Below are 17,273 nucleotides of genomic sequence, written 5' to 3'. Positions count from 1 at the left end.
GAGGACTGTAGTGTGGAGACTCTGTTAAGGGGCTTCTCTCTATCCCTCTTCCTCTATTGTGTGTGTGCACACATTTTCTGTCGTGGATGAAATAGATTAAAATTACTTTTTTTTTAAAAAAAGGAAAAGGTAATAGATGAAAAAGCACTTTCCAAAGTTAAAATCATTACACCAAAGCAAGGTATTATTAATTCTACTAAATTGTATCACTTCAGAAAACATTAGCATTTGACACTTAATTTTGAAGGCTTTTCTATAGAAAAACAACACATAAAAGAATAGAGAATTCATGCAGTCATGCCAAATGATCATCAAAATGTATTTTGACAATTCTCTCAAGTGGATATTAGAGCTACTAAGTAAATATATAGTGCTTTGTCCTTAAAACTTGTTTGTCACCAAGTAAACTCAATGTGATAATAACAAGAACCATAGTCTTTACAAGTGGCTCAAATGTCAAACTCTTGCATTTATACCAGAAATCACGCACACCAGAATAACTCACAAGGAAGGCAGAAAAACTGTCTTCTTTGTTTTGGGGGTGGGCCTTCAAAATGGGCTGACAAAGTTCTATTTTTGCTTAAAGATAGGATATAAACTTTACGACCTCCCAAAGTCACTTTCAGACCAATGGCTTTAATGATTGTAAGGAATAGTTTCATTGTGCCTTCAAGGGTCAATCCTTTCCACGCCCTAAGCTAGGGTGATGGGTTGGTGAGGGAGGGTGTGTTTGGACCATCAATAGCAGAGGTGGATGTGGCTCAGTTCCAGTGCTGAAGTTCTCGCCCCTTGTCCAGCGAACCTCAGCCAATGCAGGGTGCCTGGGGAGGGATACCTTTAGTCAGCCTCAAAGGCACTGTTAGTGGCTCCCAGATATTCAGATTTCTTCTTGTGCCTTGTCCACATCTTCCGGAGGATGCTGGGGACACCACAGGAAGCACTGCCTGTCAGCGGTAGAGAGGCCTCTGCTCCTTGGGGAAGAGTTGGATACTCTTCTGCCATCTTCTTGAGATGCCTGGATCTAAGAAAAGCCAGAGGTGGTGGGAAGGGTGGTCATTTCCTGGGGTCAGACTTAATTGTTGCCATTGAGAAGTATGGCTGGTGCTCTTTCTCCTCCTCTGTGCCTCTGTAACCAGGTTCTGTATAGCTGGAAGGTCAGTGTCAGGACCCTCATAGGAACCATTGCCCTTGGAGAGCCTCCTATAGGGGAGGGGAGGAGGTGGCCCTTGATGCCCTGCTACATGGGATCTCACTGTGCTTCTGGCCCTCCTCTGGGCCTGGCTTTGCCAAAGACTCCACTTTTCTGCCCTTCCACTGACATGAGCAACCTTGCTGGATGCTGCAGATGTCCCAAAGCATCAGCTAGTGAAGGAACACGAGCTGGGGGCTTGAGTCCTACACTCCATTTACTGTGACACCAGGCAAGCGACAACCTTGACGGGCCTTGGTTTCCTCTTGTGAGAAATTAGGGTAATTTTGTCTAACTCATTGGCCTTTTGAGAGAAGGAAAATGAGATTTAAAAAAGCATTTGATGGGGCCAGCAGGTGTGCGGAGGTTAAGGCAGCTGGATCTCACTTGGTCACCTGAGCAGTTCGAGTCCTAGACCTGGTGGCTTGAAAATCATGCTGGGTGAATATACGTATATGCCCAGAATCTTGAGAGGAAAAAGGAGGAGAAGGGATTGAGGTGTGGCCATCCCCATTGGGGGGAGGGTTTTCTTTTCTCACTTTCCTGTTCTATCTCTAACTCTCTCTGGAGAACACATGTACCCTATACCAAAGGAAAAAAAAATCTGATACATTGTAGACCCTCAATAAATATCTGCTTTCTCTCCACTTGATCCTCTTAGGTAGAAATAAAAAAAGAAAAGAAAAGAAAAGAAAAGTCCTACTTTATCCCAGGACAGATGGAAAGTATGAGGGGGTCTTCGAAAAGTTTGCAGAAAATGCCTAGTACAAAAAGCTATGGGTCAATTTCAAAATTTTTTTGCCCCATAATAAATTCATATTTTGCTTCTATTTTTTCCCCTCTCTCTCCCTTCATCTCTCTCTCTTTTTTCTTTTTTTCTTCATGATAGAGTGTGTGTGTGTGTGTGTGTGTGTGTGTGTGTGCGTGTGTGTGCCCAAGAGAGTTGAGAGGAGCATCCTTCTTAGGGCTCAATCATACCATGATCCCTTATCTCCAGCCCTTCAACCTGCTGGGATTCTAGGCATGCATATGTACCTGGCATGTTTTCAGGCCGATTGGGCCAGGAACTCAAACCGTGGTTGGCATGTGACTTTCAGGTCTTCAGCCTGGCATATCTGCACCACAGAGGCCTGGCCTAATTCCATTTTCCGTGAACTTTTTGAAGTCTTCTTGTACATGCTGAATTGAGAGTAAGACTCTTGCTATCTTGGTGCCACAGTGAAGGCAGTGAGGGAATTGTCATGAGATTATCCACTTCTGCTACCCTGGATCAGAATCAGCACTAACCCTGGGGTGACACTGGCCTAGTTTAAAACCTTAGTATTTTATGCACTTCTTTACCTAAGCCACAGTGGCCCAGAACTACTTCATGAGGCATTTTGGACACCAGTGCAACTATGAAGGTTCTGAATGTGACTTGGGTGCACATTCACCTAATTAACCAAAATCCCTTCCAAATGACACTTCTCCGAGTCTAAAGTGGCGTTAATGAAGTGGAAACCATGAAAGACACTTGAGCTTAATCCTAGGGAAACAGTTGCGGAGGCGCTCTGAAGACTTGGGATTACTGCCCTCATTAAAAGGTAATTTACAGCTGGCCTGGGCTTTGTTTTAGCATCTTGGGAGTCTGTAAGCCAGGCCACCTGTTACTTTGTGCGGCAGGCAGTAGAACGGGGCACAGCACTTACCCTCTCGTCAGAGCAGCTCCGCCTTCTGAGCCTGTGGCTGCCACCTCCACCACGGCCGGAGCTTTCACTGAGATCCGAGGCACTGGAGGAATCTGCGGCCAGGAAGAAGAGGAAGATGAGAGTGTGCCTACGTGGGCACCAACTGGAGTTGTCTGAAAGGCGGATGACCAAATGGAGCCACCAGCGCTTGGCGGCTTTCTCACACGTCCATGGACATCAGGCTCTCCTGGAGCCTTTGTTAGAGAGCGCCACCCCTCCCCATAGTCTGATTCAGCAGGTCTGGTATGGGCCTGAGAATCTGCAATTCTTTATCTTTTTAAATTATTTTAACTTTTTTTATTATTTATTTATTTTAATTTGACCAGAGAGGGATAGAGAGAGAGAGAGAGAGAAAGAGAGAAAGTGAGAAGGGTTCCAGAAAGTACCAGGTCTGGTACTCAAACCACAGTCGGCCATGTGAGAGTCCAGTGCCCTTAACCATCATGCCACCTGCTGCCCCTCCCCCTTTTTAGAATTATTTTATTTAACTTTATTTATTGAGAATCTGCAATTCCTTCTTTTTATAGTGAATGTGTATGTGTGTGTGTGAGAGAGAGAAGGAGATAGAGAGAGCTCACCCTTGACAGGGTCTCATTATGCCATGATCCCCTTTCCTCAGCTGTCTTGTTCCTCAGGATCCTGGGTGCCCATGTGCCTGGCATGTTTTCAAGCCAACCCAGAATTCAAATCGGCAGTTGGCCATATGGCCTCCAGTCTTCTCGGGCCTTGCACTATTGCTGTGCCACAGTGGCTGGGCCAGGGACTTTAACACATTCCCAGGTGCCACTGGTCAGGTCCTCTCTTTGAGGACCAGTGATTTCAAGTCACTTGACAGAGCATAGTTCAATCTCATGTGAGAACTGTTGTCCATGTACCTCATCACCCATGTCCAATTTGTTGTCCTATATTCATGCTTCAAATAGGTGCCTAGACTTGCGCCAGCTGCCGTACTTCCTCTGCCACAGCCTTCAAGGGACAGCTACCTCCAATCTCCATGTTTCCAACCAGATCGCTGCATCTCCCACATCTGTCCTAGGCTCTGGAACTGTCAGGGCTCCCCACCACAGGGCCAACAAATCCAATTCTGCAGCTGCTCTTCAAAGCTCCTCAACTCCAACTTCCACCTCACCTGTGCAGCACAGACCATCATCCCTGTGTGTATCAACACTTGCTTTCCATGCCTGCAGGAGCGACCTGCTTCCCCTAATCCTTACATACCACTCTTTGGATCAAGGCCTCATTTCTGCCTGCCCTTCAAGGCCCCTTTCTCCAGGAAGTCTTCCCTGAGGTGAGTGGCCAAAGTTGAGCTTTCTCTGTCCTCATGTTTTCATTGCACTGTTTATGTGACACGACTTGGTCTTTCACTGACCCTGTCTTTTTATGGTTTTCTACTTGTCCCATGTTTGTCCAGTCTCCTGAACCCCAGAATGACTGCACAGCGAGGGGCAGAGTCTGGGTCTCAGCCCCTGTGGTAGGCCTCCTCAGCCTTCCCTGAGAACGTGGCCGTTCAACATGTACTGATTTGGAAACTAGCGGATGGCCCAGCTATGGCTAGTGCAAAGGTGGCTGGCCACGGACACACTGTGCTTTGCTCTCTCATCCCAAGCCCCATGAAGGCTTCAAGTCATCACATTCCTGAAATCGTTGGAAAATTCCAGGTCAAGGGCACCTCCTTTGCTCCTGAGTTGGCTGAAGGCCGTGTGCAGAGTTACTGTGCCACCTTGTGGCCTCTCTAGAGTGCTCCCTCATTGAGCCAATAGCCTGGGCGCACTTACACCCACCCCTTCCTAGCCCTGGAGGAAAGGCCCTGGTTCCCACTCTTTACCCTAAAGTCCCGAGTCCAGTCTCATCCAGTGCATTTTGGTGTTGAATCAGATTTGGCTCTGTGGGCTCTGGATCACTCTCTTGCCCTAGGAAAACAGGCCTCTGAAGAGCTGGGGTATTGCAGCTCCTCTGTACCCAGGACTACAGGAAAGGGTTTGACAGGCTGCTGCTTCTTTTCATTGTTATCGCCTCCCTTTGTAACCATATCTCCATTGCTACCCTAATCCATCCAGGCTCCCTTGGCCTCCTGTTGTGGCTGCCTCTCTGCCAAGGACACCATCTGCCTGAGACCAGAGCAAGGGCCGGAAGTCCAAGGCCATGAACCTGCCTCATCCCTTAACCTCATTCTTGATCTGTGCCCAATCGAGGGCAATTCTTTGAGCTCCCACACCTGACAGCCTTCTCTCGGTGTCAACTGCCAGCCATCTCTGGCTTTCCTTGAGTACAGGGTTGGGAAAGAGATCTCCCTCACGAATAGCTTGTCTTGTACGACTCTGTGTGGTTTTCCTAGTATAGCGATGACCGAAACGAGATCCGTGGGTTAGAGCTTCCACCTGCAGTTCTGTCTGATTTGTTCCAGGAGGATGAGGGGTCGCCCAGACAACCTCTGGGTCTCTCCTAGTTCTTACGTTGCCCTGTCTATGAACCTTCAGAGCTGATACTCAAAAAGCCTAGGCTGGGAACCAGCAGTTAGCGTAATGGCTATGTTGCTGGACTCCCATGTAGTCGACCGCAGTTCGTGTCCCGGACCCGGTGGCTTAAAAAACTCATGCCGGGCGCGTGTGCGTGCATGCCCAAGATCCCGAGAGGAGAATGGAGAAGGGATTGCGTGACCATCACCCCTGGGGGGTGATTTCTCGCTTTCTGTCTCTATGTCTCTCTCTGTCTGTCTGGCGAGCACACGCGCCCTACAGTGAAAATCTCTCCAAAAAAAAAAAAAGAAAAAAGCCTAGGCTGTCTGTCTCAGCCTACCTCACCTATAGCTGATGTTGATTCTGCTAAGAGGGAACCTGATGTTCAAGCACAGAAGATGACAAAGGAGATGGACTGATAGTCCTGGAGATGCCCCTGATCACCTTTCAAGGAAGGACAATCTGCCAGCTTCAGGAGAGTGGGCAGCAGAAGACTCTGAGCTCCTTCAGGTGTGTTTCAGCTACAGAGTGCCATCTTGCCCAAGCTCACACCCTGCCTGGGGTAGTCCACATGCCATGATGGAATGAGGAAGAAATATGAAGACTTTGCTATTATGGTCCAACCAAGACCAACCTGGATGGGCAACACTGGCCTCAGAGCTCCCCACCAGGAGGCATTGGGCCTACAGCTCCCTCCCTCCAAGCCTGCCTCCCCACTCCTGTCACAGGGGTTGATCCCTAATAGACATCTTGTACCCCAAATTCAGACTGCTTCTGCAGAATGACCTGTAGCACATCCCCCCAGAATTCACCATCAGAAGATAACTGGTTGTTATGAACTGAATATTTGTGTGTGCCCCCAAATTCATATTTTAATCCCCAATGTGATGATTTAGGGAGGTGGGACTTTTAAGAGGTAATTAGATTTAGAGATGTCACAAGAGTAGACTTCCTATGATAGGATTAGTCCCCTGTAGGAAGAACCCTTACCAGACACTGAATCTGCTGGCCTTGATCGTGGACTTCCCAACCTCCAGAACTACAAGGAAATGTTGCTCAAGTTACCCAGTCTATGGTATTTTGTTACAGCAGCCCATGCCAACTAAGATGGGTGTATTGTGGTCTCATAGTGCTTGAGACCCTTAGGCCTTGTTGACTCTATTGTGGCACCTGGAAACTAGGCACTTTCTCCTGGTAGGGGCCAACCATAGAAACCAGCGCTTTCTCTCATTTAGATGTCCCCTGAGCACAGCTTCTGTTTGCCTAAGTGCTGAATGTCTGGCAAGACAGAAAAGCAGCCAGTGATAAACCACAAGCACACAAAGCAGGGTCAACTGATAGATTTTAGGAGCAAAGAAGTGCCAGATATTCCTTTCTAATAATCCTCAGGCTTGGAACAAACCACACCCAGTCTTTCTTCATGGCGCAGTAGAAACACATGGCAAGGATTTAAAGCACAACAGACAACTAACCAGGCTTATTTAACTTACCAAAGATTTTCCATATGCTCGATTCCCACACAGATTTGATGCTTTGGGCTCAGAAATCCCCACTGCAAAATTGAACAGAAGAGACATTACTCAGTGGAACTTCGTGTTCTGCCTCCCCCTAGTTCTACATCAATTATCTGGTTAGCCACTCCATCTCAGAAGGGAATTTCTACAGGCCTTTCACCAAGCAGCAAGAACAGGCAATGGCAGGCAATGGGGCACCTGTGTCCCTGCCACTCTTCTGCGGCTGGAACTAAGGTCCAGTCAGAATCAGTGTGCCAGAGCGAGTTTACTGACTGCTACAAACACGCTGCTCTGGTGGGGGACATTGATACTGGGGGAAGCTGTGCATGTGTAGGGGCAGGGGATATAGAAAACTTCTTTCTAATGCCTTTCTCCTGAGACCCCAACCTACTTCTGAGTAATTCCTGCCCCGAAGCCTGCAACTTCTAAGGACCAGGTGTCGAGTTGAGGTAGCTGGGAAAAGGTCGAGAAAACTGCCTTTTAGCACAGATCTCTCCAGGGGCAGAGGGTCCAGAATAAACCCTGCCTTGTTGCACTACGGTACATAGAAATAGCGCCCCCCTACTATTTCAATGTTTTTATTTATTTATTGTTTTCTTGTTTCCTGTATATTTTGCTTTTTTCCCCATCCTTGATTCCCTATCTCTTACCCTCTGCCATCTTATTCATTTATTTAAATTTGACCAGAGAGAAACAGAGAGAGAGAGTTTAAATTTGAGAACAGAGAAACAGAGAGAGAGAGAGAGAGAGAGAGAGAGAGAGAGAGAGAGAGAAAGAAAGAAAGAAAGGAAGGAAGAAAGACACTAGATCTGGGACTCAAACCACAGTCGGCCATGTGGGAGTTTCCAGCGCCTTCACCACCATGCCACCTGCTCGTCCTTCAATGTTAATAAAATGAAAACTTACAAGACCACCAAGATCAAGCCATGATGAATGGTGTCCTGGCATAAATAATAGCAATAGCAGGTCACACTTTTGGGTCTGCATGCAGACACCATGCTGAATATAAGCACATACATGTCATCTCTCCTAATCCTCACTACTGCCCTAAGAGGTAGATCTCATGATAGTCCACGCCGTACAGTTGAGGAAACCGAGAATTTCGTGATACATAACAATTATGATGAAGCCGGGTGAGGATGATTTAGGGAGTTGCATACTAGTGTCTTTGGTGGTCTTGTAGGGCTGGGAGGCTTGCCTGAGGGACCCCTTTATCCAGCCTGGAGCAGGTGGGATTTGCTAGGTGGAGAGACACAGGGAGGGCAATCCATAGAGACGCCAGTGTCAGCCAAGTCCAGTGAAGCAGGACACAAATGGAGCAGTCACAGAATTACCCCGCAGCCCAGGGAGCCTCTACAGAACAGTGTGATGGGGCAGGAGTGTCACAGAAGGTGGCCCTGGAGAGGTCAGTGTGGTCTAAAGGGCAGGGAAGGGAGTAGATACAGTGTTTAAAGCCAAGAGATGGCAGAGGGAAATTTTGGATTTTGGAAGACCCCTCTGGTAGCCTGGTAGAGGGAGGGGACTGGAGGCCAAAGACTTTCAACTGACACTGTTCTCTACACACCTGAGATGAAGAGAGATTTCCTGGGCAGCTCGAGACAAGGAATGCTAGTTGACATGGTCGGTGTTTCTGGCATGAAGTGGTGGGGAGGGGAAGGAGGTGTTGGAAAACATCCTAAGACCTGCTGGAATGATGGGCAGTAGCCTCGGTTGAGAAAGAAGAGAAGCTTGACAAAGCTGACCCTGGGGTGCCTAAGAACATCTCAGTGAAGTCCCATAGGCAGCCAGTTCACCAAGCCCAAAAGTGGGGACTGCCTCCTTTTCAATCACCTGAGGCCCTATGATAAGAATTTCTCAGCTGGGTCCAGAGCATCTTTCTCCCACACGAGAGAGCTACAGCATCTGGGAACCTCCTTTTATAGTTCAGAAAAGCACAAGTGCCCAGATCTGAGATCCCTGAGACAGACAGCTTTCTGATGGAGGATGGACGACTCTGGAGCTCCGAGGTCTGCCTTTGGCTCAGAAACACTCTCTCCCTCCCACCCCCTCTGGAATCCACCAGACTGGGGAGCTAAAGGAATTGAATCAATGCCCAGCTCAATCTCACTCTTTTCCCCCCTAAGCCTGACTAGCACATTCCCTGCATGAGCTGACTGTCACGTGCTGGGCAGGTTCTCCTCATTTCATAATTACTGCTCCTGCCTTTCAGAATAAAAGACTTTCACAGAATACTTAGAACATACCTCCCAAACTAGACCATGGGGAAAACATTATTCCCCAGAAGAAGCAGCACTAGCTAGAGAACCAGAGCACCTGAAGTTTAATCTTGGTTTTGTTGCTAACAAGCAGTGTGACCTTGGGCAGGTCAAACATGTCTACTGTTTCAGTGTTCTCTTCTGTGAATTGGCAAAAAGGTGTTTGCATTAGATCAGAGGTTCTCCACCTTCAGTGTGCATTTAGAATCACCTGGGGGGCTTGTTAAAACACAGATTGGTTCTGACTCTGGCATTTCTGATTCAGCAAAATTTGCATTTTTTCAACAAATTTCCAGATGCTGCTGCTCCCAGAATTCCACTTTGAGATGCACAGCACTGGATCATCCCTAAATCCTTTCTACTCAGTATGTTGTCCTTGGAGCATCAGCATTAATATGGAGGAGCTTGTTGGAGACATAAAATCTCAGGGCCCACCCAGCTCTGCTGAATTAGAATCTGCACAAAAGCAAGATTCCCGTGTGATCCTTTTGCACATTAAAATGTAAGAAGCATGACTGTCGAGCTGTGATTGTGTAGCAAAGATAAACATTGTCTCTCTCTCTCTCACACATGTACCACCCACCTGCCTATATATAGACACAGGGAAGAATCCATCGACACTTTGCAAGGCAAATTGTGGTTTTCCTAAAGCTTTTTTTTAATATACATTTACATGTAACCAGTAACTAGAGAATATAGTTTGATTTATGCATTCTTATGCATAGAATTATAAGAACAGGATCAGGTTCTTAGTGATCAAAGAAACCTTGGCTGTCTAGTTTAGCAGAAAAAGACAAGATGAATGAATGAAGGGACATACTCAATGGATCTTATTTTAGTTCTTATAACATACAGAGTTGCAAATGCCCAAGGCTTTGAGAAGGACATCCCAAACTTCCTCCTGTGCGTTTTTGGAATTAGAACATGAATAACTTTAGGTTGTGATTATAGCAGAAATAACCTAAACCATAGTAGAGTTCAGTGGGTTAGAGACACATTCCTCACTGACTGCATGGGATGGAAGCTGTTTTACAAAAATGTTATCCTGTTCTTTGTTGAAGATGGTGAATATGTTTATAGCCTTGATTTGATTATCACGCACTATATGCATACTTTAAAGAACCATATTGCACTCCACAGAGATGTACAATAATATGTAAATCAGAGATTATTATAAAAATATAGTACCCAAGAAAAACTTTCCCGCTCTCAAAACAAATATACCCTAAACGCTTTAAAACAAACAACAAAATTATTTTAGTGCCAGAGAGTGTGCACTCTATAGAGAGAGCACTCAACTTAGTGGCCTGTGTGTTTTTCAAGCCGACAGTAGGGATTGGAAACCGGGTTGGCCATGTGGAATCCAACACTACTGCAGACCTTCTGAATTCTTTACATGCCTTATTGAAATAGCCTACAGAATTCAATTTTTTGGGACAAGGTAATTTATTTTATTATATTATTATTATTATTTTATACATTCAATCACTATACGTCATTTAGCTCGTATAAAGAATGTGCCCAACATGAAATGCACCCTGGACCAGTCTAGTTGAGAATACTATATACATCATCACCAACAGTAATAAACCATTCGTGTCCCACTAAAGTCATTCCAAATTAACTGGTAAATGTGGGGCGGGGAGACCTCAGTAGCCTAGTTAAGGAATCCAGATCCCTCATGGTAGGCAGGAATTCTAATGTCAGGCCAAGCCATCAGTGCTTGGTGTGAGTCCAAAATCACAACAGGATGGAGAGATGGAGAGGTAAGAATTATAGCATAACCATGCCCCGTTGCTTTCTCCCTCTCCCTTGTTCTTTATATCTCTCTGGAAAGTGTATGTACCCTCTGACAATTAAATAAATAAATAAATAAAATGGCAAAATTTTAAGATGGCAGTTTATGAAGAGCCAGTACAATAACATACATGCACGCAATTGGCTAAATATTACAAGTAAGAAGAGATTCCTTTGCTTTATGGGTGGGGGCGCCCTCTCCCGCTGAGCACTGTCTTCTGGATAAAGCCCTGCTCTTTAGAGAGCAAGACCGTGTGGAGGAGGAGGTCCGTTCCCCTCACTACACACTCAAGAAGCCAGTGTTTGATAGGGGTTCTGTGGCGGCGTTGCTCCAGGCGAGGCCGAACACAGGAGCTTTAGTAGTGGAAACAGCAGGTGTGCGGCTTACCTGGCACCCCACCCCGCAGGTGCTCCACCCACCGGGCATGACTTAGGCTCCCAGGGAAGACCACGTAGTCCTTGGAAAAGCACAAGGCAGGATGGATGTAGACACCATCGCTCTGCTCTTTCGTAGCTGTGCAACTGTCACTAAGTGAGTCCTTGCACCCAGGAAGGTTCAGAGGAACAAGGCCCTGGAACCACGTACCACGTACCAGATCTGGCGGGAGTTTTGGCTGGATGAGCTCCTGGCGGCCGCGCACTCTGGAGCCGGCCCAACCTGCGGTCCCTGCGGCTGTCTCCTGCGTCTCGGCGGACGCTGCGGTGTGGCAGCAGCTCCAGGGGCCGGGGCGTGTACAGGTCCGACTCAATCACCACCTGCAGGGCGAAGGAAGGGCAGTTAGCCTATTCTTGTCCTAGGATCTTGGACCCATGGCCCCGAGGATGGGACTTTTGTACACAGACAGGACCTTACGTCCGCAAGGACTTTTTGGAGCCTCCTTTACTCCAGTGAATGCTAGGAGCAGCGGAAAACTTCGGTAGAAAACTGGCCAGAAACGGCCAATTGTTTTGACTTCAGGCTGCCCAATGGTGCCACGGTGCAAGAAAGTGAGGGTTCTGGTGAGATTTCTCAATAGCAGTCCACCAAGTCAGGAGCCTGGGTCATCCAGCCAAATATCAGGGCAGTGGCCTGACGTGACTTGACAACAGGACTGGCTATTTGAAATGAGAACAGTCCTGGAAAGCAGGGGTTTTGTGGCTGAAACTCCCCTGGGGGGTGATTTCTCACTTTTCTTCTCACTGTCTCTCTCCAGTGAACGCACACGCCCTATGGCAAAGGGAAAAAAATGGAGGAAGCTTCATGCATGATGAAGCAGACGTGGCTTCCTCATGCTCACATTTCCTCTGCTGTGTGGAGGGCCAGGGTCAGGCTGGAGCTGGGAGGTGCACTTCCACCACCTGGCTCTCTAAGCAAAATTGTGGTAAGGCCCAGCAGAGGGCTAGATGCTATGGCATTGGTCATGATCTCTGCTGAATAGTTATCTGGGGAAGTATAGCAGAGGAGATCTCTTTTTGGTCAGGGCCTATCAAAATGGGCCTTGGGGCCAGCAGTTAGGGTAATGGCTATGTCGCTGAAGGCCCATGTAGTAGACTGCGGTTCGAGTCCTGGACCCGGTAGCTTAAACTCACGCCGGGCGCATGTGCATGCGTGCCCAAGATCCCAAGAGAATGGAGGAGAAGGGATTGCAACATAGCCACCACCACCACCATCCCCCTCCCCCGCCCCTGAGGGAGTGATTTCTCACTTTCTCTCTTTCTGCTTCTCTCTGTCTCTGGCTAGTGCACACATCTATAGCAAAAACCTAAAAAAAAAAAAAAAAAGAGGCCTTAAACATTGTAATAAAAATATTTACGTCATTGAAATCATTTATATATGAAAGCTCGAGATGAATAATAGCAGTCATTTCATCTTATGATGCAGAGTCAGGAAGAGAATTTGGGCTCAGATCCTGCATATTTCAGAGAGAGCCAGGACACTGGGGTCATTCATTTTGAATGTCCTCCCTCCTTGAATCTCAACAGAACCTCCAATATGCTAGTGCAGCTTGCTGAGGTCCGCATCACCATTCACTTGTCCCTTCCTTCCACAGCTGACCTGCGAGGGCATGTTTTGTGCTTGGTCCTGGGCTCACTGCGCATCTGTAGGCGAGGGGGCAGATTCAGCCCTCACAGTCTAGCCTTTGACAGATCCCCTTCAGTTGTCCAGAGAGAATAATTGCCTTGCTTTTGGGGGATGCAGAAGCAAAAATGAATGCTTTTTAAAAAGTGATACTACTGTGACAGTTCAACTCAGTGGAGAAAAATGGGATCTTTAACTAATATGGTTGGGATGAATGTCAGGCCCCTGGAGAAAATGGATTCCTGTCCATTTCTAGAAATGAATACCAGCCAAATCAAAGCCGCATGCTAAACTGCAACTGGCATGAGGATAGAATACAGTTCACTGGAACAGTTGTTACATATAGTGGGTGGTTATCCTTATGTATATAGGACTCTTACAAATGAAAAAAAGTTAAAAAGAAAAAAAACCAGTGGAAACGTGGGACAGAAATGTGGTCTGGTAATTAAAAGGAGCAATGCAAATGGCCAATGAACATGCAAAGATGCTGAACAACATGAATAGTTAAATAAATGTCTATTGAAATGATATTATTTTTTCCTTTTATCAGATTGTCAATGAAGACAATAATTCTATTTGGAGTTGGGCAGACCCATGTTCAAACCCCAGTTTGGACACTTGGCAGTTATGGGAAGGGGACATTCCTACCTGCCCTTACTGTACCAGGGCAGAGTAGGTACCTGTCATTAGTTGGTAGAGACTTTAGTAGCACATGTTGCCCTCATTCTTCATGCCACATATTAGTCTATGGCATCTGAGAGCAGTTTTAAGTCTCTTGAAGGTAAACTTTCATGTCTTCTAGAGAGGAAGATAAGGGAAGTTGTCATTCTTTGCTTCAGTTGACCACCAGTAGTCCTTTACTTAGAAAGTTAATAAATCTCAAATTTAGTTTTTTTTTTTTTTGGAGAGGTTTTTGCTATAGAGCACATGCGCTCGCCAGACAGAGAGAGACAGAGAGATAGAAAGCGAGAAAACACCCCCCGGGGGGGATGGCCACCCGCAATCCCTTCTACTCCATTCCCCTCTCGGGATCATGGGCACGCATGCACACGTGCCCGGTGTGAGTTTAAGTCATCGGGCCTGGGACTCAAATTTTAGTCGACTACATGGGAGTCCAGCAACATAGCCATTATGCTAACTGCTGGTCCCTCAAATTTAGTTTTAAATGGCTTAGGAAATTAACTCTATTCAGTTCCCTTTTAGGACCTAGAATTAGTCATTCTGCACCTTTGGAGAAAGTTGATAATAATTCAGGAGCATTTAGGGTTCATCACTGGGACCGAAAGTTCGTTTTCTTCTCTGTGCACTACAGAAGGTAGTGATTTTGCTAGGTTTCCAGCAAGCCCCTGATGCAGGCTAGGGGCATCACCTGTCCACCCTAGACCGGCTCCTGGGGGCTGTGAAATGCCGTGAAGGGTGGCCTGCACCCCTATTCTCACAGGCTGCTCCCCTGCCTGCACCCCTATCCTGCATGGGCTGCTCCCCTCTGCACCCCTTCCTTCTTAGCTCTGCTTTCTGCCATGATGTAGCCCAGGATCCTGAAATTTCCCAGACTAGTGGCCATTCTGAGCCCCATTCCTTTGGACACATGTACTATGTGGTATTACAGCCCCTGGCAATGTGACCTCCAGGACTTACCAGGAGAGACCTGTGCTGCATTACGTGACTCTTTGCAGGGCTCTTTGCTGTCGACCTGTCATCATAGCACTTGATTCTCTCTTCCCACAGTAATAGAGGCTCTGAGAAGGCTCCAGGGAAGGTTAGGCCACCAGGGAAGGAACCACTGTATGATCCTGGCCTCCTGACAGGAGAACAGTCTGAGAACCAGTCTGAGAGCGGGCTCTTTAGCACCATGAGTATGGGGATAAGGCTGGAAAATGGTGGGGTGGGGTTTTAATGAGGAGAGATAAGCGTCCTGGGCCCAGATGGTGGCAGAGCTAAAACACAATGTTCTGCAAAGAGGACCTACACGGGAAGGTTGCCAATTTGCACATGGAGGCCTCCCTGAGCACACTAGGCATGGACGTGACCATGATCCAGGCTGGCAGGTATGGATTGCAGCCTTAGGATCCTGTCAGGGATGCTGGATCTCTCTCACTCACTCATGGAATACCTAAATAAACTTTAATGCTGGAATTGTCCTTTCCTAGGACAGCAAGCTGCCTGCTGAAGTAGGGAATGTGCTAGAACAACAAGCTTCATTATAATACATGGATGCTCTCCTGCTGGTTTTAGAGAGGTGAGAGGTAGCAAGAGCAGAAGACACAACTAGCATGTAACCCCCGAGATTCAATCCACTGACATCTTTGATTCACCCTGCTGTTTGCTTGCTGGCTTGGAGGGCTGATGGAAGTTAGAGAGACAGCCAAGTTCTACACCGTGGAGAATCATGGTTCAGGGTTAAAAGGATTCATTGAGATGTTCTAACCTAACTCCCTACTTTTACACACAGGGAAACTGAGGCCAAGAGAGGCCATATGTCTTGCTCAAGGTCACAGTGCTGTAAAAGACAGAGCCTGGATGAGAACCCTGGTTTCCTGCTTCCTGAGTGAGTGCTCTTTGCCGAACCCACAAAATGCCTGCATCCAAATACAAAGGGCAGGGCTGTCTGGTGTGGATGGCATTTGTCAATTATTTTGGGTAAGTAGAAGACAGAGAGTATAGCCACACTCACGTGGGGCAGAGAAAAGCCTTCCGCTCACTGAGAGTGGTCAGAGTGGAGAAGAAGCCAGGCATTGCTTATTAAATGAAAGTCTATCAAAGGGGATCAAAACTGATGTTTCCTTACATTCTTGGTCAAGAGGTGTTGAGAGCTTTTGACTCTTCTCCTGGCTGGGCTGGACACTGCAAAGAGAGAGAAAGAAATGGTTTTAGAGAACATCAGTGAGGCTGAGTTAGCTACAGTCACACTGAGATTTGGACCTGGTTTGGAGCGAGGGCATGGAGGAGGGAATGGGAAGAGAACGCAGGGCTCCATTACAATTGAAAATGTTACATGTCTTGTGGATGCCAGTGTTCAGAGCAGTTCTTTTCTTATGGTCTAAGGGTGGAAACAACCCAAATGTCCATCAACAGCTAAATAGATAAACAAATTGTGGTATAGCCACATCATGGAATATTTCTCAGATTTGGGATGAAATTCTGGTGTGTGCTCTGATATGAATGAATCTCATGAACACTGCACTAAGAGGAACAACTAAAACATAAAAGGACAACATGTGTATGATTCCACTCACGTGAGGTCCCTAGAGTAGTCAGATTCATGGAGAGAGAAGGTAAAATGATTCCCCAGGGGGTGGGGAATAGAGGAATGAAGGAATGGGGAGTTAGTGTTTACTGGGTACAGGACTTCAGTTTATGATGATGAGAAAATTCTGGGGCAACTCATTTTTGGGACCCCGCCCTTCTTGGGAGCGCTCTTTCTCTTCCCCTCTCTTTTAAATAAATTCCCTGGTTTGCTCTACTAAAAAGGGGGGAAAATGTTCTGAACTGTATACTTGAAAATGGTGAAAATAGTAGATTCTGGGGCCAGCAGTTGGCGTAATGGCCACATCACTGTACTCTCATGTAGTCGACCATGGTTCAAGCTCCGGACCCGGTGGCTTGAACTCACAGCAGGCACATGTGCGTGTATGCCCAAGATCCCTAGAGGAGAATGGAGGAGAAGGGACTGTGGCATGGCCATCTCCCCAGAGGGTGATTTCTCACTTTATCTCTCTCTCTCTCTCTTTCTGGTGAGCTAATGTGCCCTAAAACAAAAACCTCTCAAAAATATATAGTAAATTCTGTGCTAGATATATTTACCATGATTAACATAAAGAAATCAATTAACCATGAAAATATGTTACTTTGTTGAGAAACAGTGTAGAATTTGTTGAAAATGGGGACCAGCGGATGGTGTGGTGGTTACATTGCTTGACTCCCACATGGCCTACCACAGTTCTGGTCTTGAACCCGGTGGCTTGAAAATCCTGCCAGGTGCGTGTCAATGTGTGCCCAAGATCACGGGAGGAGAAGGGAAGAAAAGGGATTGTGGTGTGGCCATCCCCCATGAGCAGTGATTTCTCACTTTCCTTCTCACTGTCTCTGTCTCTCTCTCTCTCTGGTGAGTGCACACACTTTAAGGAAAAATCTCTCTCTCTCTCTCTTTTTTTTTTTTTTTAGAGGTTTTTGCTATTTTTTTTGCTATAGGGCGCAAGCGCTCGCCAGACAGACAGAGAGAGACAGAGAGACAGAAAGTGAGAAATCACCCCCCAGGGGGGATGGCCACACCGCA

The 17,273-nt window shown here is 46.9% G+C and overlaps 1 protein-coding gene across 1 annotated transcript in view; it reads right to left on the bottom strand.

Moving 5' to 3' along the window:
- Window positions 1–6: 6 nt before the first annotated feature.
- Window positions 7–17,273, bottom strand: part of VXN (vexin) — a 26,491-nt gene continuing 9,224 nt past the window's right edge. The window contains exons 2-6 of the mRNA XM_006150448.1: window positions 15,786–15,841; window positions 11,532–11,694; window positions 6,863–6,924; window positions 2,878–2,969; window positions 7–1,021 (exon numbers count right to left, since the gene is read on the bottom strand). Of these exons, the coding sequence (XP_006150510.1) occupies window positions 838–1,021; window positions 2,878–2,969; window positions 6,863–6,924; window positions 11,532–11,694; window positions 15,786–15,841 (557 nt within the window). The 3' untranslated portion in view covers window positions 7–837. The remainder of the gene's footprint in view (window positions 1,022–2,877; window positions 2,970–6,862; window positions 6,925–11,531; window positions 11,695–15,785; window positions 15,842–17,273) is intronic.

The sequence above is a fragment of the Tupaia chinensis genome, unplaced genomic scaffold (assembly GCF_000334495.1).
Source record: "Tupaia chinensis unplaced genomic scaffold, TupChi_1.0 Scaffold000288_2, whole genome shotgun sequence".
NCBI lineage: Eukaryota > Metazoa > Chordata > Mammalia > Scandentia > Tupaiidae > Tupaia > Tupaia belangeri.
Note: the sequence above shows the minus strand (reverse complement) of the source record. Positions and strands in the feature narration are given on the sequence as shown.